Source organism: Vidua macroura, chromosome 10 (genome assembly GCF_024509145.1).
Source record: "Vidua macroura isolate BioBank_ID:100142 chromosome 10, ASM2450914v1, whole genome shotgun sequence".
Taxonomy (NCBI): domain Eukaryota; kingdom Metazoa; phylum Chordata; class Aves; order Passeriformes; family Viduidae; genus Vidua; species Vidua macroura.
In genome coordinates, this window is record NC_071580.1 from 17,537,549 (window position 1) to 17,564,486 (window position 26,938).

Sequence of the window (26,938 nt, forward strand, 5' to 3'; positions counted from 1 at the left end):
CGTTCCCTGCATCCCAGCCCCGTTCCCCGCATCCCGGTCCCGTTCCCCCCGTCCCGGCCCCGTTCCCCGCATCCCGGTCCCGTTCCCCCCGTCCCGGCCCCGTTCCCCCCATCCCAGCCCCGTTCCCCCCGTCCCGGCCCCGTTCCCCCCGTCCCGGCCCCGTTCCCCGCATCCCGGCCCCGTTCCCCCCATCCCGGCCCCGTTCCCCGCATCCCAGACCTGTTCCCCCCGTCCCGGCCCCGTTCCCCCCGTCCCGGCCCCGTTCTTGCCATCCCGGCCCCGTTCCCCCCGTCCCGGCCCCGTTCCCCGCGGCTGCGGCCGGCCACGGCCCTCCCGCCACGGGGCCGCGGCGCGACGGCGCCACCTGGCGGCCACCGCGCTCCCTGCGCTGGCCCGCGCCCGGGCCGCGCAGCTCCGGCCGCGCACCCGCGCAGCTCTGTCCTGACCCCGCAGCTCTATCCTGACCGCGCAGCTCTGTCCTGACCCCGCAGCTCTGTCCTGACCCCGCGCAGCTCTGTCCTGACCCCGCAGCTCTGTCCTGACCCCGCGCAGCTCTGTCCTGACCCCGCGCAGCTCTGTCCTGACCCCGCAGCTCTGTCCTGACCCCGCAGCTCTGTCCTGACCCCGCGCAGCTCTGTCCTGACCCCGCGCAGCTCTATCCTGACCGCGCAGCTCTGTCCTGACCCCGCAGCTCTATCCTGACCCCGCAGCTCTGTCCTGACCCCGCGCAGCTCTATCCTGACCGCGCAGCTCTGTCCTGGCCCCGCAGCTCTGTCCTGACCCGCGCAGCTCTGTCCTGACCGCGCAGCTCCGCCTGCACACCCGCGCAGCTCTGTCCTGACCCCGCAGCTCTGTCCTGACCGCGCAGTTCTATCCTGACCCCGCAGCTCTATCCTGACCCCGCAGCTCTGTCCTGACCCCGCGCAGCTCTATCCTGACCGCGCAGCTCTGTCCTGACCCCGCAGCTCTGTCCTGACCCCGCGCAGCTCTGTCCTGACCCCGCGCAGCTCTGTCCTGACCCCGCAGCTCTGTCCTGACCCCGCAGCTCCGCCCGCGCACCCCACGCCGCCCGAGGTTTTTGAAACTTTAAAAGCCGGTGCTGTGTCACTTACCAGAAGCGCCACTGAAATGAGAAACAGCATAAATGTTAGCAATAAATCTATCACCTGGCTTCCATTTCAACGTGGACCTCAGTGAGTTTTCAAGCACATACATATCCATATTATTAAGTGTAAGACTTAGTCCTAAACAATTTCCCTTGCAAAACACTATAATTCACCTCTCTAGAGGATTGTGTCTGTTCTGTAAATAAGGAGAATGCCAGATTTCCAGGTAACACACCTATTCCCTGTCACCAGATAACACAAGGAAAAATGATGCACCACAGCTATGGTCACGATGAAGAGACTAATTTATTTCCTCTGACTCCAATCATTTATAGTTCTCAAGAGGTGCCAGTGCATTGGAGGGTGAACATGCCACCTCTCCAACGACACTGGACAAACTACCTGTACATCAAATTTCTCTGTCTCTATGAAAGAATGCAAAACAATAGGTTGTTTACAGAAAGTTGTGTGAGAAAGTTTTCTACAAGAATGTAAACTCAGAATGCTTTAGAAAACTCTTAAAAATCAGGGCAACAATTCCCTAGGATTAAATACTCCTTGCTGACTGCAGAAGGGAAAGATGAGCCCACTGCTGATTCATGTTAGCCAAGGAAAGCTCACAGCCAATGTGACAGGCTCTTGGTCTATTCATTAAATTTCATCATAGCCATTCCAAAAAGCAACGGGGTTCCATTTGTGCCAGTGGGAAATTTAACTGAAAATAAATTGGACAAACAGGTGTCAGCTGGCCAACAGTTTTAGTGTAACTACTGTTCAAGATGGAAGAGGATCCAGGCTAGATGTCCACCCAATTAGGCAACAAGCATTTCTTGATCCCAGAATGTTTTAAGGGAGTTTCTTCCTCTTTGCACTGGAAAAGGCTTTTCCCTTTTGTGCTATTTGTGAAATTTAATGTTAGGGTATGAAAAGCAACCATAAAGGATGTGGTTCCTCACCAATGGTTCTTATGTACTTTTAAAAATGGATATATTTCTCAGCATATGAATACATTAAGCAAATCTACTTCCTCTTTTTTTTCCCCCTCTCCTCATCCTTTTCTGCAGCTCTATTCTGTCTATTAAACTGGGAAAATTCAAGGGAATTCTGGGATCTGCACTGTAGGCACTGCTTGAGCAGTTCAGCTGACATGAAACTGATGCCAACCTTAAGAAACCTCAGCTGAAGCACCATCTACATCCCTCAGACCACCCAACTGCCTTCAGAATCCAGAACCTGGCTGAGGAGGTAACATCACTGACCTATCACAAGCAATGGTGATGAGTGTTGCTGCAGCACTTGGGAAGCATGAATGTCTAGTTCCTCTCCATTCCTTGTTTTTCTGCATTTCTTGCTTTACAGGTATAACTTGCTTCCTTTTTTGTACTTCAGCAAAACCAGGATGTGATGTTGATCCATTGATGAACCATGACACACCTCCAATTTACACATGTGCACACATAATGGGGCTACTTCAAAACAATCCAAGGCCACTTTTAACCCATTTTTCCTCTTTATACTCCTCTGAGATGCAAGGTGGCATCATTCCATAAAAAAAAGGATTTAGCTAGTAACAAAATACAATTAGCCTTTGCCAGTCTTTGGAATTGATAGCTGTCACTACAGCTGTTAGTGCTGCATTAAGCTGCTGTACTTTAAAACAAACAAACAAATCCCATTAAATACATCACTGTTGTCAGGTGGGTGGTTTTCCTCTTCCCAACAGACAAATGGAACCCATTTTTTACTCCAAGCAGCTGTTTAGCTCCCCAGTTCCTAGAGTGAAACAGAGCCTCTGTTCTAGGGTACAATTGCTAAGATTTGGACTCCATGCAACTTTCACTTAAAATTCAAACCTTTCTTCAAACTGAAGTTGAATTAATCTCCAAAAGCTGTTATTTCACCAGTTCTTGAGAAGATTGCCCACCCTTCCGTGCTCCAGCATCCCTTGTGCCCCCTTGGCACTGATTGAGGGCTGCTGCAGCCCAGCCCTCCCCTGCTGTGGGTCACTTCTCTCTCAGATCCTTTGGAACTTCATCGGGAACCTGGCTTCAGGTTCTCCTCAGGAGACTGCAGCAAGCAATCCATCCAGATTTCTCAGTGTGATATGAGCACAGCCTGACAGCCAGGCTAATGTGACCCCTCGAGTTCAGCCAGGATCCTCACCCAACAGCAGTGAATTCCAGTCAGCACAAGCCCACTTTGGTACAAACCTTTATTATCTCACACCTCCTTGCCACAGCTATCATTGAAACAACTGACATTCATATTTTACAGGTACCATAAAAAGTTACAAAGTGTAAATTATGCTGTGTAGTTCACAAAGTAAAAATACTCGAGGATTGAGTTTCTGTCAATGGAATTTGGCACAGAGGTGTTCACACACGAGGGAACAGGCAGGAACTTCATCCTGAGCACATCAGGCAGGCAGTGTTTCCATGGTTTAGAGGCAGAGCTTCTCCTGGATGGCTGGCTTCCCTGGGATCACCTGTGCCATTGAGAGGCACAAACACCCCAGGAAGAGGCCCCAGGCAGTGTGACATCCCACCAGGAATCCGAGTGCTGCCCAGCTCTTCCAGGTGCAGCTGGGGCACGGTGTGTCACCATTCCTACCAGCTCCTTGCTCTTGCTTTGTCCAGCATGAACTGCAACTGGAGACTCTTGCTCCAACAAACATGGGCAGCTTCCTTGTGCCTGCAGCAGCGCTGGAATTGGTGCCTGTGGTAGCCAAAATGGGTCTATGGCTGCCAGGGCTCTGGCCTTTAGGCTCAGGATTGCAGGGCTGCTTTACAGATCCACACGCTAATATTTACAGAGGTAAATATTTCAGATGACACCATGTCTATCACTTTTAGAGACAGAAGTTCTATTTTAAAATAGTCCTGGGTACATTAGATAATTGGTTAATAAAAGGTAGTTTGGAAGGACCATCATAAGCAATATGCAGTGGTAACTGAGCAACAATAAATATTTGAATTGCTTGGAGATTTTTTTGGTTTGTTATTTTTTGTTGGGTTTTTTAATTTTTGGTTTTTTTACCATCTCCATTGTTACAAAGCAATGACAATATCAGTAGCCATAGCAACACAATCCCTACTTGTTCTACCTGAGCCAGTTATGGGTGGTACAGAGAGCCCACAGATAATTTCCTCATGGAATTCAGAGGAAAGCCTGTTTATAGGGTACCCTCTGGACCAGATATTGTCCCAAAATCAGTATCCACATAATCCCTAGAAGTTTTGATTAATTTAATCAACAAAAAAACATTGTTACTTTCCACCCTCAATTCAATGCTAATATTTTTAAATTTACAGTCTGACCTTTTGTATCATTAAGGTAATAGAAAACCAACAGACTGAGAATGAGAGGAAATATCTCATTAGAGCAGATGATCTAAGAGAGTACAGTCTGACAGACTCCAAATTCTTCTTTCATGAATAATCCTCACTACTCATCAGGGCAGGCAAAAAAGAGTCAAATCCAAAGGAAATTTCACATAGCTGGCTAAGAAAGAGCAGCTGCTCAGGGATCATCACTTTGTACAATCCTCAGGACCGAGACCTCTTCCCAGGGAACAAACCTGCCATGTGTGACCTCCCTAGAAACATGCCCTTTCCAGAGCTGAAACAGTCCTGATCTTAAGCTGGTGTCAAACATGCACAGCCACAGTGCTTCCTCTTCTCAAACCCTGCTCCTAAACCCCATTTTTGCTGAATGACAAGACACCACTCAGTATTTTCCATGCTTAGAGACCAGAGATCTCAACTCAGGGAAAAGTGGGCAGAGGTGAGGAAGCAAGATGCCTGCACCACAGTGATCATCAGTGATCAGCAAAGGCGTGGGAAGGGAGGGCAAGCACATATGGCACCAAGAAAGCTCGGGTAGAGGTGAATTGTGGGCACATTGACAGCAGTCTGTCAGGGAAGAGGGGCTTCCTCAGGCACTGCAAATTCCAGCCCTGGTTCCAGAATGTTTGTATCATTGTAGAGAAAATGAGAGCACGACTCAGTGTTGGCTCAGTGTTGTTTACATCCGGATGACAAATAGGCACAGAGGAAGAGCCCTCTTAAGGAAACCAGCTTGTTGCTGGAGGGTTTTTAGAGCACATACATCTGCTCTGTCTGGCAAATACTTGTGTGGCTTTGGGGCGTTGGTTCAGTCAGAGTTCACTCCACAGAAGTCATTTCCACGCTTCTCTTTAAACACCTTCATCTTGCTAAGATACTTTCCCTCCAGAGCTCTACCTTGTTCTCAAAGCCCCTGCTGTGTTTCTCCTAAGAGCCTGCAGCCCACTGAATACACAATGTGTCCAGTACTGCTGCTCCTGGAGCCCCCCCAGTGCTCAGCTGAGCCAACTGAAGATGCCCAGGCTGCCTGGTAAGCCCATGCACGACCTGTCAGAGCACCTAACTGATCTAATATTCAGGCACCAAAACTGCTTAAAGCAGAGCAAACTCTTCACTAACATCAGACTGCAAAGTCTGCAGGCAGTCAGAAAGCATGTACAAATACAAGAATTTATCTCATAAAAATTCAGCAATATATTCCAATTTTTCCCATACACAATAATCTCCAAGACCTAGGCATTTTCCCTGAAAAAGAGTTCAGTTAAGAGTTTTTTCTTTTCTTTTCTGAAGTGGATATCCACATTTAGGATAAACCTTTTCTCAAATTCAGGCACCTGGTTTATATACAATGCATCCTCTTAACCTGCTGCACCCTAGAACTATGCTCACACTGCCTTGGCACTGCAGCACCAGCTTAACACATGCTTCCCCACATTTGTCAGTGGGGAAAAAAAAAAAGCATTATCAAGTACACTTTCCTTGGTGAAATTTCAGAACTGACTGAACACATTGGGCTCCCCTTCCTTCTGTGCAAGTGTTTGACATAGGATTATTTTTAATTTGCACAGGATGAAGAGTTCACACGATTCCCTCCTTCTCCTGTCCTGTGCTGCCATCTCTTCTGAGGCTGAAATTACCAAAGCTGCTTCATCTTCCAAACTTATGATCCAAAGCAGAGACTGTCCAGAAAAGTCACATCATTCAGTGCTTCCCACCACCCAGCACACACATGCACACAAAAAATCTCAACACACTGTTCTCCAAACAGAAGGTTTGCTCTGCTCCATGACTTGGACAAACCATTTTTGCCAATATCCAATTCAGGGCTGAAGGCTCCTATTTATTCTTGAATTCTCATGTAAGTGGTTACAGTAGCCATCTGCTGAAAACATACACCTTCATTCCTGTGGAAGAGCAGCAGAGGTTTCTGACATTCAGAGAACAACCTGATGTCATGTTTGATAAATGCTGGTAAATCTCTCAACCTCTAATCAAAGACTTCTTGGGTTTATACTTCTGCTACTGATTTCATGCTGGGGCAATTTCCTGTGCTCAAGCTGTGGTAAGAACATCTGTGTGGAGTCTCTCACTCACATTTCTGGCACACATGAACCTAAAAGGACAACTCAAAACAGCATGGGCTTCGAGGCTTACATCCCAATGATCCCTCCCCCCACCGCCCAAGAATAAGATAAAAATCAATAAATCATCTAATAATCCCTTCTTATAAAGTATTCCTTACATAAGGATAATTATGGATTGCAAAATATAGATTGCAAGAAAGACATCTTTGAACAGACAGTGTTTCTTTGCATGAGATTCAGAATTACAAATTGTAATTTGCTACTCGAAGATGAGAGATCTATGTGCAGGAATGCCATAATTGCTTTTGTGTTCTTCAAATAATTTCTTTAGTTTCTGTAGATACAATGCATGTAGCTGATCAATCTCTTCAGTGGTGGGGTTCAAGTTCTGTTTTACAGGGATGGGGCTTCCCACTGTAAATCAAACACAACAGCATTAGCTTCATTAACATCTCCTTTTAAGCAGAATTGCTGTCCCTTCTGTAAGAGCTCCACCACATTCAGATGCCAGAATCACAGCACAATTTTCTTACCCTGGGGCCTGATCCTGCCTTTCACAAGCCTCAGTCCTGGGTCTTGTTTTCCACTTCCTTTTGCTCAAGTTCAGGTAAAATGAATTAAGGACCCCCCTCTTCACCATTTCAGTTTGGCGGCAAAAGAGCAAATGAGAAGAGTGATAAGCTCTAACTTGAAGGAGCAGTTTACACTTCAAGATACAATCCTGTGGGTTATGTGCTGTCTACAAGTTCAACACAGTATTTAATAAAATGTACTTTCTCACTGTCTTCTGATCTGAATAGTAAAACCACTCAGTGTGAAGCGTGCTTAAGAGGACAGTGGTTGCCCTCAATCACACTGTCACATGAACAGGACTGGAGGAAATATTTGTCTTCCAATTTATTCAAAATGGATATCACTGCACCAGAAATGTGACCTCAGCCTATGGAGGGATAGCATGTAAATCCCCTAAACCCTGTGAGGTGTCTCTGAACCATCCATTGCCCACAAATGTCACTGGAAGCAAAATGTTCTCCAGGCACTGTGCAAAGCCTGCTACCGCTCTGTGGGAGGTGACTCCATGGAAATCCAGAGGGCAGCCTTCACTTCCACAAAAGGCTATGGCTAAAAAGTGGATTGCTAAGAGAAGCTTCCCATGATCTCAGTCTCTCCTGTGTTGTTCAGCCACATTTTGACAGCTATTCTTGCATTGGAAGCACCAACACCTTAACAGATCCAACTGGGATTACAGAAAAAGCCTAGAAAAACAGAGAGCTAAAAGCACCCTCAGGACTTTTCCAAATACACCTGAAAATTCCTGTTAAGAGATGCTGCCACTTCAGATTGGATGGTGATGACTAAAGGCAAGCCTAGCCAGAACCACAAAGAGCTGAGCCTGCATTTTCCTGCTGCAGCTCCAGCTGCCACCAGCTCTCAGTCCTGTGTGGTGCTGCAACTCAGACTTTACATAGCTGGGGTGGGAACCCAGCCCTGGATTGAGCAATACCTTAGAGGGGTGTGAAATCAATATACATACAATACAGGATTTCCAGAGGCAGGACTGGAAACAGCAAACAGCCCCCAAGCCTTTCTGCAAGAGTGAACATTTCTTGTGGGATGGAAAACTACACTCATCTCTCTAATATTATGTGCAGCTTTAAGGAACTTGCTTAATTTGATATTTTAGAGTTGCTTCTATTTCTGTAAAGCAGTAATAAAAAAAAATTAAAGGGAAAACAAAAACACTTATCAGGCCCAACACTCAAATTCCACAGATCTTGGCTTAGCTGAATGGCTCTTGGATCCATGGCTTCTGAACCAGGACTGGAATCACCCATACCTTGCCACGCTGGCAGCACAGCCCATCACCTCAGGTGAGGTCACTGCAGCTCTCAGGAGCTGAGCCAACGCTTTCAAAGCCATGTTGAGGCACACCAAGAACACCCCACACACTTCCAAGGACACAGGCACATTATGATAGTTCTCAAACATGGGAAAAGAGATACAATAGGCAAAGGACCTTGTGAGATCTTACAAGTTCTGTTGCAAGACTCTGGTCTTGCTGATTTGTAGCACTCCTGTGCTTTTGTCATGATGAAGAAATGCCTCAACAAATAACACATTTTAAGCCTCAGAACAACCCTGGTGTCATCAGCCCAAAAAAACCCCCACAGATTATAGATCTCATCCAATACATCTCATTCCAAAGCTTTGATAACTTTTTGGCTATAAAAGGAGTGGCATTTTTAGCCTGCCTGTGTACAATGCAGGCATTAAAAATCAAATATTTTCAAAATATTCAACTGCGTGAAGTGATAAAACACAGAGCTCTTTTTATGTTAAATTTCAAGCAGATATGTTTTTGTCTTAAACATTTTTGTTTCATACTGTAATCAAATCAATCCCATAAAGAAGGAGAGCCACCTTCAAAGTCCCTTGTGGAACACCAGAAAAGCTCAATTTTCTTTAGTTTGCTCAGGTCAGAATCTAGCTAAAAATGATTTATCAAAAAATTTACAGACAGACAGCTATTGCCTTTGCATGAGACCCAGCATCACCTATTTTGTAAAGGTGTGGTTGTCAATAGCACTAGAAAAACCATGAAAAATATGTTCAGTTCCACACTCCAGTGAGAATAGATGAGCAGTAATGAAGGCTTTTGGGGAAAAACACTCTCCCAAACTGCCTGTTGATGTGGCATGCACACTCACAATTAAACATGACAGGATCTTTCCAAGGGAAAAAGCCAAGAGGGAAGGAAACACCCTAAAGACCTGCAAGGCCATCTAACTGGCAGTCTGCCCAAGGGCTGTGGCTGTGGCACCGGCACCACGTGTCCTCTCCCTTTCCTCCTGCATCTCTCCCTCTGTCCTGATGAGCACCAGGTCAGGACCACACAAGCTCCTTCCAGCAGCCCTGCTCCAGAGCTCTGCTGGGGTGGCTGTGCATCAGCTGGAACATCCAGCTGTTACTCCTCTGCAGAGCTAAGAAATGAAGGTTCTGGGCTTCTCACAAAACAGCTACAGCATCCAAAACCACAGCAACAGCTGCAGAGCTGTAGAAGCCATCTCGTAAAAACTGGACAACTCTTGGATTTCTTTATGGATTGCCAAGGATAGGAGCCTATGGATAACTGAGAATGAAGAGTAAGATTTGGCCAGAAAAGGGAAAGGGAGAAAGGAATTGTCCCCTTTAAGTGGGAAGGACAGTAAACCTCACATACTTATTTTAGATGCACAGTAATGAATTCAGATTTATAAGAACAGATTTATAAATCTACAAATATTAGCAGCACACTGATGAATTTCTAAACATTTGTAAACACATTAGAAAAGGTGCAGGGAACTTACCAACAGTATGAATAGGTTGCCTGTAAGGTATCAAACCAAAACTGTATTGGAAGACTCCTCTAGCATGAAATAGTGGTAAAGCAAAGCCCATTATCTTTTGCAACTTCTCCTGTACATTCCTGAGCCATGAACCTTTGGGATTTGCAACTTGCTTGAATAGTTCATTTTCACCAAAGGAAAACACTGGGACCAGATGAGCCCTGTAAAACAAAGAGGACACTGAGAATTCTACATCAGCCTGCACTTGCACTGCAGTTCACATCAGCAGCACAGAAATAGTTTCACAATAACCAGACAGAGAGTTTCAGCAGCTTTGGATTTCATCAGCAACAGGCATTCAACCCTTCTCATGTGCAGCAGCTTTTTGGATGCCTTGGGTGGTTGGTGTTTAAAAAAAAAAAAGTGATTGGCACACAACTAGCAACTTGCTTTTGGCAGTATTTAGTTGGTTGGTACCTATTGCAATTTGTGACTGTTTGGAATTATGAAAATGAGTAATTGCATATATCATAAGTATGTATTTATCCACCACTATTTCAGCAAGTCCACCCTTGTTCCACTACATTTTTTCTCTTGGCAAGCAAAGAAGCCTCATTGCTAACTTTATAATGCTCCCAGCAGGGTAGCATCAAAACCAGATCTTGGCTTTCCCTTGTCTTTTGACCGGAGTAATGCTTGCCCTTGATTTCAGCACAAAAACCTTGATAAAAACCAGACACCCTCACAGACACAAGTGCAATGCCAAATTCCTTCTCTGCTGTCCAATTCCTAGCCAAACCCTGCTTCCTCTGGACTTCTTCAAAAACAGTAGCTTTAATCCATTTTTACCAGAGGTCACATCTTACCCACAGAAACTATGTGAACCCACTTTGGCTCTTGCACAGCCTAATGAATTCTCATTCAGGGCATGAATTGGCCTGGGAGGAAAGGCACTGACTAGCTCCTGGACAAACAACGTGAGTGGATAGAATCAGTGCAGGTAAACTCACCATTGTATTTAAAACCTTGGCTGCAGTACGGTTTTTGATTAATGCTTAGTTTCATTAACTATCCTACAAAGTTTAGAGAAAAAAAAGCAGGGTAATCCTAAGCAGTCTGTGAAGGATTCAGGGATATTTTCTTTATTTAAATCTTAGTTTCTGTATCTTAGCTCTATTCTGTTCCCACTACCTTTGAGAAAAACCTTACTGTAAAATAGCAGTATTGCTAGAACATTGTTGGAATGAGTATCTGCAGAGTTGTGAATGCTTGAGGAGGATGCACTGAGGACAGAGCTGGCTGGAAAGCACTGTGGACTGTCAAAATCCACCTGCACAGTAAAAAACAACTGCTTCAACTGTTTCTTTAGCCTGAGGACTCACACAGACTATCATTCCCACATACTATTCTGACTAGTGTCTGCTCAAAGTTTCTCCAGTGGATTTATCACCCTGCCACCTGTAAAAGAAATATCAGAAAGCTTGGTACTTACTGTGGCTGTGTAAACACTCGACTTTTTACTACAACACTAAGACAAACAGGAACATCTTGTGGTGCAATAGCTGTGGTGCCCCGACACTGTGTTTTAATCTAGTGAAGACTTTTGCAAGATGCTATGTAGGAGGCTAAGACAGAGAAATAAGTAACTTACGATTGTGAAATTAAAGATAAGTTATCTGATTCATCATTTGTTTTGTGTCTTTGGATTTCTTCACTTTGTATCAGATATTTGTACTACCTTGGACCAAAATATCTTTTGCAGAAGTGCAGACGACTTTTGCTGACATATTCAGGCCACATTTGACAAGCTCCTAGCTGAGGAACACAGCTTCTCTGTGCTGGCGGCACAGCAGCCAGGGCCAGAGAGCACAACCCTCTGCATTGCCCCTTCCTTCCTCTGTTGTTACTTGCTGCTGCAAACCATGAGCATCAGGAATGTGTGCAGGCACTGGTGGCAGAGGGGTCTCCTCATCTGTGTCCCACAAGCCTCCCTGGCCCTTTCATTTTCACTTGAGTTGGAAATTTTCTTCTCATTTTGATAATTGTTAAAAACAAGACATCAAAAGCAGAAGCAATTACTGGATGCTGAGCCTTTGGGCAAGACCTCTGTTAGACTCACACTGTCCCACAGCCCTGCTGGACAGATGAGAAGTCAGAATTCCAATGCTTCACACAGAAGCAGCTTTTTGTGCTGGTGTTTGTAGGAATGACTTGGAGCCTGCTGGTTACAGTGACCATGTGAGTTGTAGCCCTTAGCCACTCGGGCAGAGACAGGCACTGCCACCCAGGGGAGGGCTCTAGACAGCCATGACCCTTTTAGAAAGATGAGGACCATCACTGGAATCTAAGTAAGTGAAGGGGTAAAGGGGCCATTCCTGTGTTTTGTAAGTGTCCCACTCCTGCTGTTATGTGTTGGAGATACTTTTGAAATCAATGTCATGAGAGGCACAGGCGTATCTGATTTCTCAATCCAAATCAATTTAGATGAGAGATAACTACCACCAGCCTTTGTGATATGACAGACCAGACATCTATCAACATACTAAGAAGAAAGAAACAGTATCTAAATATTCTTCTAATCTTTATGGTTAAAACAAATAAAAGCTAGTGAGTGTTCAGAATCCCACTGAATTAATCAACAGCTGAGCTAAAATTGAGTAAGGACTCGTTTAGGCAGTAAACTCTTAATTCAAATACACAAGTATTTTTTCTGGGTACAGATTAGACTAGAATGTTACATTCTATTGGCACAAAAAATTCTTTATGAGAATCCTAGTGATACATGTAAGAAATACCCTTGGAATTTTGGCACAGAACAGTTTCTAGTTTTTTGCACTCTGTATAAAAGCAGAGACCCCCTCTTCTCAGAGATCACCTTTTCTCCAGTTAATAACTTAAAAAGCTCTTACAGATTTCTCAAGACTAGTATTTTTTCTCATTGCTACACATGTCAATGTATAATCCTGGAAGCTGTTCAGAAAGTGCAGCCAGAACACATAATTGGTTTCAATATTTCTAATACACAAACCATCTAGACCAGTCCAGAACAGACACAATATCTTGCACTGTGTAAAGCACTCAAAAGATATTGATACCATCTCTATTTAATAACACACTGAAGTTATCTAGTTTTTCTTGAGATTTTCACCAAAAATTCCCAGGAATTCATTTTTGCAAAAGGCAGTCTTCAAAAGAAAGTCTTTAGAATAATAGTGAAAACAAATCTTCCTAGACCATAATTCTCAGTGATTTAATGAAACAGGGCCTGGCTATCTAAGTTGTTTGTTTGTTTGCTTAAAATGATAAGAAAATTCTACCTTGATGTGTTTTCAATTTACAGAACAGAAAGGAGAATATTTGCCCTACTCAGCAAAAGCAGCCAAGATTTACTAATATTGTTTCATAATTCTTACTCTTTGTTAGTACAAGAAACAACTGAAATAAAACAAGATATGCTAATAACACCTACTGTTACAAATTATGAAAGCCAAAGGGAGCTTTCAACACTCCCAGACTGGATCTAGGTGGACAGATTGGCTCCTGTGCCAGATGTTCTTAGACACTTAAGACTCTTTCAAATTCTCTAATTTTATATAATATGAACTATATTTAAGAATCAATCTACATTCAAAGCATGCGTCATGGAAGACCTACCCATGTTTCAGGGCCATTTTAATAAAGCCCTTCCTCTTGAGGATGTTCAGGGTTAGACTTCCAGGATGTGCATTCAGAGATTCCTCTGCTCCTCCAATCACAATGACAGATGCATGGCCACCTCCTTCATTGCTCAGCACATGTGAGACACTTTCCTTGGATGCAGAAACCATTCCTTCAGGAGGAAACATTTTCAGAGTGACCACTGGATCTTCATGTACAAGAACAGTAGAATTTAAGAATATTTTTAAATATATAAATGATTTTTCAAAATTATAACAGCACAGAACAGATTTCGAAGGTTTGGGTTCAAGCTCCTCACTCTGGAACAGATTTGGTTTTGGGCACATGCTTTGATTTCACACTGATGAGTTAAATGCGTTGCCTATTGCAAGAGTTTTGAGTTCTTCAGGGTGTGCTCTTCTGGCAACTTAACTCCCTCTCAGAGAGACTCAGTGCCCAAGAACAGAGGAGGTGAATGGCAGCAGATAGTGCTGAGAGGCAGCAGCTAAAGCTGTACAGCAGGTGCATACAAACACAGGCACAGAGGGGTTAACAGAATGTATAGAGCACTTGTTAACACAAACATGGAGCTACAGTGCCACGCAGATCCTTCCACTCTTTTCACAGCTACAAAGCAGCAGCTCCATCGAAGGCAATGGCATGATAGTATTAGGAGAAGCAGAAAGACTCACTTCTACCATTCCCAATAACTGCATCAGCTCATTCTCTAGTAACCAGGCCCAGGCACTCATCAATATTTAGGCTAAAATAGCAGATTATATGAAGCTTTTCTGGTACTCCTGCTGATACAGATACTTCTAATCAGAGGCACACTGCTTTACAAGACTTTATCATCTCCTTAGGTCTTGCTCTGGACTTGGTGCTTTGAAAAATCCCTTTTCCAACAGATACACACCTAATCTTTCAAAGGTTCCTTTTCCTTCTTGCCCTAAGTTTTATTTCAAAGGCTTATAGTGTTTCCATTTACCCAGAAGCTATGTTCAATTACACTGTGTTGAATTCATATAATCTAAGTGACAATTTAGAGATCAAGTCTAGTTTACATTGTTGGTTTTACAGAGCTGGTATCAAAACACACTTTTGGATGTCCTGCTCCCTGCTTGGTCTTTTTTCCAATAGGGACATTACAATGTGGATTATAAAAATTTTGTAAGAGAGGGAAGATGACTATGATCTACTTTTGAGAGCTGGCCACCAAGAGGAATAGCTTGCAACTGGAGCAAGTCCAGACTCAGTAAAAAGTTACATCCGTTTGCCACGTACACCTTCACAGTCACTGTTACTCTGAAAATGCAGCTGACCTGGGACTCACAAATAATTCAAGTCATGCTCATTCAAGTCAGCATGCATTTTCCCTGGAAAGGAAAGTAGAAGCCACTGCCTTTCCCCAGGACAAGTGTGTCTCCTGCTGAAGCAGAGCTGCCCTGCATGCAGGGCACTGCTCCGTGCTCACACCACAGCCCGGGGGTGTCGCAGCTGCGCTGCCAGAGGCAACAACTGCACCTGTTAGACACAGGCAGGAAAAAACTGGGAAATGAAACATTGTGCCAGGAGCTTTCAGGACATGGAAAATTTTGCAAGTGTTTTATGATTGGACTGGTGACCTGTATTACACCAAAGGTCCCCTCTCATTTATCAGCTGCATACCTGAGAAAACCGAGCTCCAATGCTGGCTCTTCTTTAGTGTGCTTTTTACTGCAGTTATTTCTCATTCTGCAGGTAAATATTTGTTCCCATGGGTCAAGATGCCAAAAAGCATGTAAATCTGACTTCCAGACAATGATTAAATGACAGTGTTTAAAATTGCAATGATCTACCACTGCCAATCCCTCACTTAGCAAGCCTCAAAGAACGCCCTCAGAAATTACATTTGCATGGAAAGGCATTCTCTGATATGTTGAAGTATACATAGATAAGTCATTCTAATATTAATCTGGGCAACATCCCAGGCATGTTTCTGTGCATGGAGCAGTGGAACAGCTTCTCTGAGATCGTGCTGCAGTCATGAATAAAGTTAGATCTCTATCTCCCAAACTTAGTCTTGTGCATCAAAGCATGCTTAAATGCTGTAGTTGAGTGAATTTAAATAAAATAACTATTGTATTAAACCATTGTGGGGGAGCACTAGTTCTTATTTCATTCTTCTCATTTTTCAGTTCCCCCAACTTGATTGGTTTTTATTTTTATCTTTTATTACTGTAGTACCAGTCATGAATATCACCCCTTTATGACAAATGCTTCTCAGAGCAGAGAAAAAAGTCTCTCTCTTTAGAGTTCACATCTCAATTAAAATTACACAAATTTGCAACATGGGACTTCAATCATAAGCAAGTAATTAATTTCTGAGTATAAAGATATTTATAATGTATAATACCAAGCCCTTCAGGTAAGAGATGAGCCTGAATTTGTTTTACAAGTGCCTGCTAATTACTAAATAAAATTACAAATTATTATGCCCTTCTCCTCTTGTATATAATGGGTACTCAGGACTGCTGTCTGATAGTTCAAAGGAAAATTAGCAATTTCTTTTCAGAAAGAAAAAACAACTTAGTGTTATAGTTTACAAAGCTATTAATAAAACCTTCCAAATTTTTTTGCCACAACAGTTCATCATAAAATAGAGGTTAAATTTAGCACCAACACTGATCCTTCTGAAATTACTTACCATATATAAGTAGAGGAATAGACTCTACATTTGTAACAGAAGCTAAAATATGAAGCAACAGCTGAGATATTCTGCTTTTACCTACCAGCACTCATTATGTATTCTCTGAAGAAGGGACAGCCAAACCAGATGGGCATGATATGGAGATATGGAGTAAGCCCAGGAAATAAATTTTTGAAAGGAGGATCGGTGCAAAAGTTTCCGAAGGCTCCAGCTACCAGGACCCCGTGAGGGTGAAAGCCAAGTAAGTAGTTGTGATTTGGGTTCAGTTCTGACGTTTTTATAAGCTGAAAAATAGAGTCAGTGGCGGGCATTATAATATTTACCTCAAAAATACTAGGTATGGAGAGTGCACATTGGCAGGACTTAGAAGCAATGACAATGAATTTCCTTCTGAGCACTTAGAATTACTGTCCTGCTTTACAGATAAACAAAGCTTAAGTAGATGTGTCAGGATACCATGTCGAGCATTTACTGTGCTGAAGCGCTATCTTGTCACCCAATAGTCCAACCAGAAAACCAGGCCCTGTCCCCTTTTGTCACTAAATCTCAGATTTCCCATGTTTTAAAAAGAAGTTAAGTTCACCCTGTAGTTGAGTATTAGAATTTTAGCAAAGATGAGTCTTAGTTGTTTGTCCATGGTTATGGCTATTTAAGCTGTTTGTGAGAGAAACCTTTTACCCACATGAATGGGAAAGTATTCCCTGAAGTACTTCCAGACAGTCCAGCTTCTGACCCACTGGGACCGTCTGCCCCCAGCACATGGAGTTTCCCAGTCGAGGTAGAGCCAGAGCAGGTACAGAACAGCAAGGAACCAGAAGTTGCCCAGGATCAGGAGCACGAAGAATCCACAGCAAAACTCTGCTACAAGAGACAAAAAGTGAAAGCAGAGCAAGCATTAATCACATCTGTGTCCTTTTAAGAATGTCCAGCCCTGATATGGTTTTACAGATTTACTCAAAGTGCACACAAATTGAACTCAGCTCATTCTACGTGGTGCTGTTACAGTGAGGGTGAAACTTACAAGGGTATATTATCTCAGTCTATTATTTCTCCCTCTACTGCACAACTGGATGTTTGGTAGAGAGCATCTGGTTTACCTAAGGCAAAATAAAAGAAGACAACAAGAGCTAACAAGGATGCTTTAGGGAGAAGAAAGGAAAGCTGGGGAAGGAAAGAAGAGAAAGGGAGCCATAGCAACATCTCTTTTCTAATTACAGGGATGTTGGGCAATCATTTTCTATTCTCCTTCTCAGCTTCTCTACCTATAATATGGGGGTGGTAGTTCTATTTGCAGCCAAAAGTGCTGTCACTGGCCAAGGAGATGCACTAGGCAAGACCAAAACATAAAGAGGCTCCACTTCAGCCACTAAACACATCAGTCAAAGGAGAAGTTCAGTGCTGCTATAGGAATACAACAGCAGGTAAGTCCTGATACTTTCAAACCCAATTAACTAAGAATTGTAACATCCTGCTACAATAGTGATACATAAGAATTGTATTATACAAAATTCAAAGATCATGAAAAAGTTGTTTGGTTAAATATAATGTGTTTCTTGGGGCTCAGCCTTGAAATAATTACTCAGGGAAATCCTATGGAAATTTTATCTTTGTAGAACTTGCAAAGTTTTAGTCTTAGAGTGTGTTGAACAGCTCTGTTTTGAGACCTCTGAGGAGTAGGAGCTGCTGCTCTCTGCCCTGTGGTACCCCTGCAGCAGCCTGCTTGCTTTGACACCTCCTGAACAAACCCCATTAGGCTCATGGATCAGATGCTGAAGTCCAGGTTGCAAGGGAGTCAGGGCTTTAACATCATAAATTTTACCATGGCAAACAAAACAGGACCTAGTTCTCACTGGAAGACTCAATGGGCAGAGTTGCAGGAGCCCAGTGTTTTTCAGAGATATTTTACAATGCAGAAGCAGTACTTTATGTCTCAAAATTGACTGGCTTTCATAAGGGCAATATCCTGTGGAGTCCTAAAAGTTGCACCAGTGAAACTAAATACACTAAATACACCACTAAATAAAGCAGACGTAAAAAACAACAGAAGTACTTCAGGCAATAATTTGGCTCACACAATGTAAAGTATCACCAGAACTGAAAACTTTAGAATAAGTAGATGAATCAAGAGCAAAACCCACTCATCCTAGTTCAGATCACCTTAATTCAGAAGAGATATTTCTTGGGTGTTGAAAAGTCAACAGATTCCCTAGACTATGCAGGTTTCGAGCTGAGATCTCAGCTTGGTCTACAGGCAGACTTGCATTTCCTCAACCTGAATATTTACTTTTTCTGAACTTCAATCACCTTGTTCCTGTGCCTAGTTTGACTGTGCCTAGTTTGACTGTGCCTTCAGAATAGAATTGGATAGCTTGTCTAGATGGGGATGAACATTCACATTTCCAGCAGGAATATGAGCAGAAAAATAAGGAATTGCATTTTCTCTGAGGAAGGGAGATGGAAATTACCATAAACAAAAGCAGGAGAAAACCTACCATTTTCAAGGATACTCCATTATTCAGTACAGAAGCTCACTGCTTCCTCCTCAATCAAATAACCCTGGTCTTGCACAGAAAAGCACTTGAGCAAGAGCTCTTGAAAAACACCACAGCTAACTGAGGCCCACAGACCCCCAAAGTCAATGTGGAAAACTCACAAGAACTGAAACCAGTTCTAAGGAACATCATTAATGCAGGACAAGTAACACGGGTGAAATATGACACCCAAATCCCACAGGGAATTTCACAGGGAATCCCACAACAGCATCACTCCAAAATAGGGCACAGAAGTCTATTGAGGAAAAGTCATTACCTGTTCCTTGGAGAAGAGATCCTGAAACTATAGAAATTTCTAGGAATGCTAATCTGGACAGGACACCAAGGTTCTTGGTTTAAGTTTGAACAAGTATGAGAAGTTTTTCTAGCGGCTATAAATAAATTCATTTGTTACGCAAAATTTAGCAAGTATTTCTATTTCCTACCCTTCCTTTAAGAAACACTTTCGACTTAACACAGAATCAGTCACATGGCTCTTTTAACATGGAATCACATGGCTTTTTACTATCAGTTTGCTAGCAAACAGCTGAAAAGTGCTTTGTAGCCAAGCATCCTTGCTGTGAGAGCTAATTACATCAGCAGTGAGACGGCCCAGATAGCAGTACTTAATCCTATGCAGACAAACATCCACCAGATCAACAAGCTGGCTGCTTTGCTTTAGCTGGGACACCTTCCTGAGTGCAGGCAAGGTATGGGGAGATAAGTATGCTGTTAGCACTTCCTCAGGGGAGCTCAGCATCTTGTAGGACAAAGTTGATTACTGCATTCCCAATGAGACATGTGAGGCAAATTCCTTTTACCATACCTCCTCATTATTTAAACGAATTAGCAGCCTGCAAGATGAGCTAAACACTGATGACTCAAAACCAATGAGCCTGTAAACACAAACCTGATGTTTTCTCCTTCAGAACAAGACAGTGAGTAAATAAATAACAACCATTTTAACTAAATTCATAAACAAATTCCAGGCAAAAGGTGAATAACTTGGGATTTGTCACTCTACTGCATAATTGTGTCCTTGGATATAGTCCCAGTGTACATTCTAGGTGTAATTTTTTGGTTGAACTCGTATTAGAGCTTTGAAAAATATCTCTGTGATATATTGGATTTTGGGGGTAGGTGAGGGGGGAGGAGGAAATATAGATTAAAAGACAAATCACTGCCATGGAACTCTGAACATTGGGTTTGTGAACCAATGTTGGTGTGTCACTTCTCCTCCACTTCCCATTTACAACACATGGATACTCATATTTTGCAACAAATGATGAAAGCCACTCTATGTAGTGTTAGCTGCCAGCACTGGCAGCCATCCTGCCCAAAGATGTTTGCACACTTGATCCTTCAATAATTAATCAGGCTCTGAGTTTGCAACTGGGGGCACCAAATTTATAAAATAGTTAAATACCAGAGATAGGAAGCAGGAAAACAGCACAGGTTAAATCTGGAAATTGGAAGCTTCAAATGCATTTGGAGTTATTAAGGCATCAAAAATGTTTAATTAATATCTGTTTTGATAGCCACCAAATGCAAGATTGTCCCTAGAAGAGAAAGCTCCCATTATGCTCAGAGCAGTCATGGACAGCATGGGCAGTGCAGGTGTGTCCCTGGTGCCAGGGGTGCTGGTGTCACCCCAAGCAGCACTACAGGCTCTTTGCAGTGTTCCAAAAACCATGCAAAGGAGCTCACTCTGAAACTGGCAGGCAGTATTAGTTGGATGTGGATCAGTCTCCTGTGAGGGCCTTTGTCAGGTTATTGGTTACAACTGGGAGCCACAAAGATATCTGAGCACTCCTACCAAGGAAGCTGTATCTCAGCAGTGCTGTGATAGCAAACACAAATCCTCAATGCCAAGCTTTAGAGGTCTGTTTATGCTGAAATTTGGTTCCAAGTTCCCAAGACCTTCCACTGGCAAATACTGATAAACTAGAGATACAGAGCATTACACACAAGTGACTTGGAGGTAGAGTGGCCTGGATACCATAAACCCCCAAGTTACTAATTGCCAAATCCCAAGACAGCATGCCAAATTTAGTGTACATGTTCCTCATTTCCTTTCTTTCTCCTTAGGCATTCACTGTCATATATGTTCACATAGGGGTTGTCAAGCTAGGGTCTCTGGCCTGACAGAGCAGAGCCATTTTTTCTGAGTATTTTTGAGAGATACAAACAAATACACACAGACACCTGGGTAAATCCCCTCCCTAAAACATAGGTAACAGAGGCAGCATTCCTAGAAATACTAGTCAGTAAGCACCCTGTTATTCTCTGTGATCACACTTCAGTCCCTACCCATAGGCCACCAATAAACTTCACGGATAGATGAGTGCAAAGTGACAAAAACATGTAGCAATACCACCCTGCTTGCTATGAAAGGCTCATGGAGATTAGCTGAGTTTTCTGAAGCACCAGAAGAGGGTTTTTTTAAAAAAAGACTTTGAGGAAGAACAAAACTATATTAGTTATCCAGCTATAGCTGATGAATTAAACCATCATGGTATGTTTGCGGAAAAGGTTAATATTTGCTTTAGCACATTACACTGACACCTTCTTTCTCAACACAGAAACCACTTATTATTCCAGCAGCAATATCTCACACTGTGGCAAATGTTTCATCATTTCTATTCTTTTGGGGAAGCCAGATCCACAACTCAAAACTGTCTCCAGCAAGTTCAATTAAGAGACTGCTTCATCTCTTACACCTACATGCAGAGAAGTTTAATTACTAGAGAACAGGATGTAGTTTAATATATACTAACGTCGTAAGCATATTATTTTGTGGCTTTGTGCATATTAAAGTATACCTTATATTATATACTGATTTTACATTATAAATGGTTTTGCAAATAAATACAGGGGTGCCTTCACAACAGTCACTTCCTAAATCTCCAGTGAGGAGACCAGAGACACTGCTGGGCCCCAAAGGTGGGCCTTAGAAGATGCACCATTCTGCCCTACCGTCACCTTTTCGCAGAGAAAAACCCTGGTATCCCTGCTGGAGAGTTAAACTCTCATTTCCCCCTCTCATTGTCTGGCCCAAGACATCACCACTCCACCCAAGTTACTCAGTTTTGCATTTGATTTTGTACATGTTCAAACTCCACTGTCCATTTTCACATCAGGGCACAGAAGTTAGCAGGAGCACATAGCTCACCAACTCGGCTTCTAGCTTTACTTTCTTCAAAAACGCTCTCATTTGATTTCTGTACATTAGAGAGAAAGGAAAACAAAAGGCTAAAGCACTGGGAAAGCAGCACTTCAACCAAACCTGACTGATTTTTCTTTGTTTTAATGGTTTTGCCTTTAAATGAACCCTTTGATCTACCTCCTGATACAAAGTGAACCTCACTGACAGATGTGCAGTACTGAGGCAGACAGCTCACAGCACACACCAAGGATAAATGCCCAACTGCTGTGTGCTGTGTGAGATACAGAAAACCTATACCTGTTCCCAATAAGAGGATATCAGGCATACTGGGAAATGCAGCAAAATTAATTCAAAGTTCTTTAGAAAAACATGTTCAAGCTTAAAAACAAAGATTTCCTGCAAAGACTGGGCACATCCACTGCATACAGTGATAATTTCTTTAGTGCATATGCACAATGAATCTATGATACAAAAATGGGGGTTATGTAACCTCTTTGCTTTGCCAGTCCAGCAGCACTTACAGGCTTGGAGATTTTATTTCTCCAGGTGACTTTCTGCCTGGGGTTAGGTTGGACAGTGGCACAGAGCAATCAAGAGCAGCCAGCACACAGGCAGACTTGGTGTGGCTGTTGCACGAGCTCGGAACAGGGCCAGACCTACCCCAGAACTGTCAGTCCCCAGCCAAGCGAACGAATCTCGAATAACTCTAATTACCAGCATAAAACTACCATCTGTAAAAATTGTCTGCTTTGGCCTTTTATCCAAAGTAGATACTATGAGATTGCAAAATTTCATGTATCTGCTGTTTCAGCAGTAAAACACTAATAGCTTGACATTATGCTTCAGCCTGAAGCTTGTTTGGATTTGTGCTTAATATAATGAGAAATAGCAGGATTTTAACATTTGCCAGTTTTCAGTTGTAACAGCTTTAGTTTTCTGGACTCAAGACCGGTAACACTTGTCTTTCAAAAGACAGAAGCCAAATTTAAACACTTCTCTCTTTCATGGAACTTATATCCAAACTTTTCTGGTCTGCTGACTTGGAGAATGTAAGATAAAAAACTACATGGCATTTTCAGCCAACACACAGTGGGAAACTGTTAATGGTCATGTCTCTCATCTAATCCAGAAACTCTTACATACACATCCCAGTATTTCAGAACTTATTTTTGCTTTTGGTGTCATGACCCTGGATAACAAACAGGCAAATCACTGTTACAATGAAAACTTGTCTTTCCCCCTTGAGGGTGAACTTTGGCAGCTTGCAGCACAGAACAAGGAAGCACAGGAACTTACAGACAGAATTTTAAAGAGGTTCCTTTTGTATATAATGAAATTCTGTGCACATCTGTACAGCTTTTTTGAGACAGAGGCATGTTTACTCTGCCTACGCTGCACAACAGATGCAATGGATCTCTAGTGCAGATCCAGCCCAAGCTGGTACACTGCATGAAGAAGCAGAACTTTGCTTGTACCAAGCTGCTGCTGCTATTTTTTCAGTGTTTGCAGACTGATTCACTCTTTCTGCAGTGGAGATGAGATTTAGGCTTCAACAACTACTACATGTCTGTATTTCAGGCCAGCTTGTGAGTTGAACAAGTAAGAGGGCATTTTCAGACATCAATTCTACAATCTCAGAAAACCATGCAGCATTACAACAAAGCAAGCCTGGAGAGCAAGGGCTTTTTACATTTCTCAGCCAAGAAGATAAATCCAAGAGTCTTTTATCCAAGTCACATTGTGAATTCTAAGTTGTAATAGGCTCACATCCCCCTTACAGCTTACTTGGTGTGCAAAATCACTTTTTCACATGTCACTCCCCAGATTTGAAGCATATCATTGACCAATTCAGCTTTTGTCATCCAGGGCACTAATTTTCAGAGTTATCTTACTTCATCTGTTAGTCCTACAGTTCATTTTACTAAGCCATGGCACATTACAACATACCTAGATGGACAACTTCAGCAGCTAAGCCAGTACACCATTTATTCACTGCTCTAAACAGAATCCCTCTATCTATTTAATGAATCATTAGTTGTCATAGGGCATTGTCTGTTCAAGTTTTCACATGCAGATATGTAACACAAGACAGACAATCAAGATCGTGGTTGGCATAAAGTAGTTCCAGCCACATACAAATCCCCAAAGAACACCTAAACCTCCAACCTATTCTGTGATGAACTCACACAGTATTTCACTGGTCCTGAGGCATCCCCTTCCTGATTTGGAAGTGTCACTATTGAATCCACAGCTTACAAACAAACAACATCTGTTCAGGAAAAAAAAAAAAAAAAACCTGCTGAAAAATCCAGACGTAGGGGCAGTCCAGAACATCAGAAACCAGCTCATTTAAGTAATTTAGAATTCATCCACCTGAATTTTCCTGCAGCTAAGTGAAACTTTTTGGCCAGATCACTGGCTGCCCTTTCACTTGAAAGCATCTGCCTATGAAATGACAAGGTCACATTGCTCAGCTCTAAAGATAAACATCCCCATGGTGCACAAGCAGATAAGTATTATTAGAATCAAATTATTAATCAAGCATTCTTGAAAATCCATTTTTTCATGATTACATGAACTCACTATACTCAACATAACCAGCCATAAGATCATTTGAGTTGATTTTCCTTGACATTCCCAGGCAGTGCCAGCTGCAGATGACAGCTCCCTACTTCGCCCGCTAAACTACAGAGAGGGGATTTTCTGCATCCAGATCCCTTCTAGTCAGCACAGGAAGGTGTGGTTATCTGCACCAGTATTGCTACATTAGGGAAAAAAAAAAAAAAAGTTTTCTTCCACTGCCCCTGAACTTCCACTGCTTTATGAGACTTAAATAATGGCTCATGCCAAGGCCTAATTCAATAACAGAAAATTAAAAGCACAGACTACTTACAATGTAGCCACAAACTGAAACTGTTTATCATTTAACTACATATAATTTCGAGGTAACAGAACATCTGCTGATTAATCTGTGAAGATACTTCATAGCCTCCATACTTCCCCCAAATGTTTCACGTGTGGATTAACAACCTAAAAAAAAAAAACCCTGAAAGACATCAGACCATCTGTAGGATAATACATTTGTAAGACATACAAGGAAGATAAGTGCACACTACTTTTCTCCTTGTAAATCCTAGAGCATGGATGATCTTGAAGTGTTCCAGCATTTCCAGTCATACACAGGTGGCTCTGTACCTCAGAACAGACTATTCAATAACCACTGCCCAATTTATACAATCCATGGATTTGGTCTCATAGAGTTAAAGCTTACCTTATCAAGTGATTCATTTCATCAAATTCAAGATACCTGCCCATGTGAATAAGATTTGCTGCTGTGAATAGGTGCTTAACGATAGGTGTCTATTAAGATATTAGGAACATTAATTATAGAGGAACAATCAGTAGAAAAAGATTACCAAGTAGAATTAGCAACACTTGCTTAAAGCCAGTGAGGACATCTTTCATATTATTTACAGAAGTGTCTGCATTTGAATCAATTCACTGACAATGCCCATTATTTTTAATTACCTTGTTAAATGAGAATTTTATTGAACTACAGCATATAAAGTTATTTTACAAAATTACGAATGGAAACAGCATGTACCAGACTTTATGCTCATTTTCGATAAAAAACGTTGCTGTCAGAAACCTACTGGGCGTCTCAATGAGGAGCCACAGACACCAGCTTTTTAGGCTCATATTTGAAGCAGAACCCAAAGAGAGAAATAGACCCCCATAAAAGAGGAAGAGCCATCCAAAGCTTTCAGGGAAGAAAGAAGTGTGATGCTCTTGCCCGCCCGGGGATCCCCGGGGAGCTGCTCGCCCCCGGCCGCTTCTGCACCCACGTGGCGCCACGGCTGGCACCGAGCGATGCCCACGGGTAACGCCGGTCACGGAAAAAGCCGCTTCTCGCCCTTTTCTCTCTGGGGCAGGGGTAGGAAGGAGGAAGGCTGTTACCCAGCAGGAGGAAGGAGAAGATCCACTGCAGAACGGCGACTGTCTGGATCCTCCTCTTTAAGGGGATATTGATGGGGGCAAACTCGACCTTCATGCTGACGGACAGCAGCGCGGGAGGCACGGACCTGCCGGCTCCGGCTCCAGCCGCAGCCCCAGCCGCCGCACCTGCCCGCTGCGCGCCGCTCTGCCGCGGCTCCGGCCGTGCAGGACGCGCCCCTCCCGCCGCCGGCGCTGCCCACGGCCGCGAGTCCGGCAGGCGGGGACGGGGAGGCGGTGCCGCCCGCCCCGGCCGCGGGAAACCTGATCCTGGAGCGGGAGCGGGCAGAGGCCGGGCACGGCTGCGGGGACTGGCGGCTGCTACACCCCCTCCGCCCACAGGCGGCCGGCGCGGCTCCCCCCGCCCGGAGCGCCGCGCCGGCGACCGCTCCGCAGGAGGGCACCGGGCGGAGGCACCGCGGCTCTGTCGGAGCGAGCCCCGAGCCTGCGGACCCAGGTGCGCCCGCACACCCCGCACCTGCGCTGCCCTGCCGGCCCGGGCGGGCTTTTCCCCTCGGAGCGCCCGGAGACCCGGCACTCCGGGGCGTGCTTAAGGCTCTTACCATTAAAGAGCTTATGGAGCTGACCCAGAACTTAGAGTTCCTGCAGTGTTTGGCGTCAAGTGTTTCGGTTTTAATTACACCAGCACACGCACAGCCTCCTCCCGCCCGTGGCGCTTCGCCCGGGGCGTCCGTGACAGGGATCGTCAAAATAAAACTTCGGCGTGAAAAAGAAACCAGCCCCCGAAACTTGCACAGCGTTGCTCCAGCTGACCCCCATTCTCCATGGGGACGGCGGCAGCGCCGGGATTCACCGTCCCCCGCGGGGACCGGGATAACGCTGGGACGTGCGGTCCCCACGCGGGCACGGGGACAGCGGCACCGCCGGGACTCGCGGTCCCACACGGGCCGCTCCTCCCGCCCATCGCCGGCGACAGCGCGGGGCCTCGCCGCGGGCTGATGTCACCGCCGTAGCTGCCCGCCGCGCCGCCGGGGCTCGGTGCGCCGCCCGCCCCCTCCCCAGGCGCAGGACGGGCCCGGAG

The 26,938-nt window shown here is 43.9% G+C and overlaps 1 protein-coding gene across 1 annotated transcript; it reads right to left on the bottom strand.

The window, feature by feature from the left end:
• Positions 1-3,304: 3,304 nt before the first annotated feature.
• MOGAT1 (monoacylglycerol O-acyltransferase 1) lies at positions 3,305-26,062 on the bottom strand. The gene is made up of 6 exons (XM_053986577.1): positions 25,861-26,062; positions 16,889-17,067; positions 16,289-16,490; positions 13,515-13,689; positions 9,882-10,081; positions 3,305-6,948 (listed from the first exon to the last, which is right to left on the bottom strand). Exons 1-6 carry the CDS (start codon positions 25,952-25,954, stop codon positions 6,794-6,796), a joined length of 1,005 nt encoding a protein of 334 aa, XP_053842552.1. The 5' UTR covers positions 25,955-26,062; the 3' UTR covers positions 3,305-6,793.
• Between the last annotated feature and the right edge of the window lie 876 nt (positions 26,063-26,938).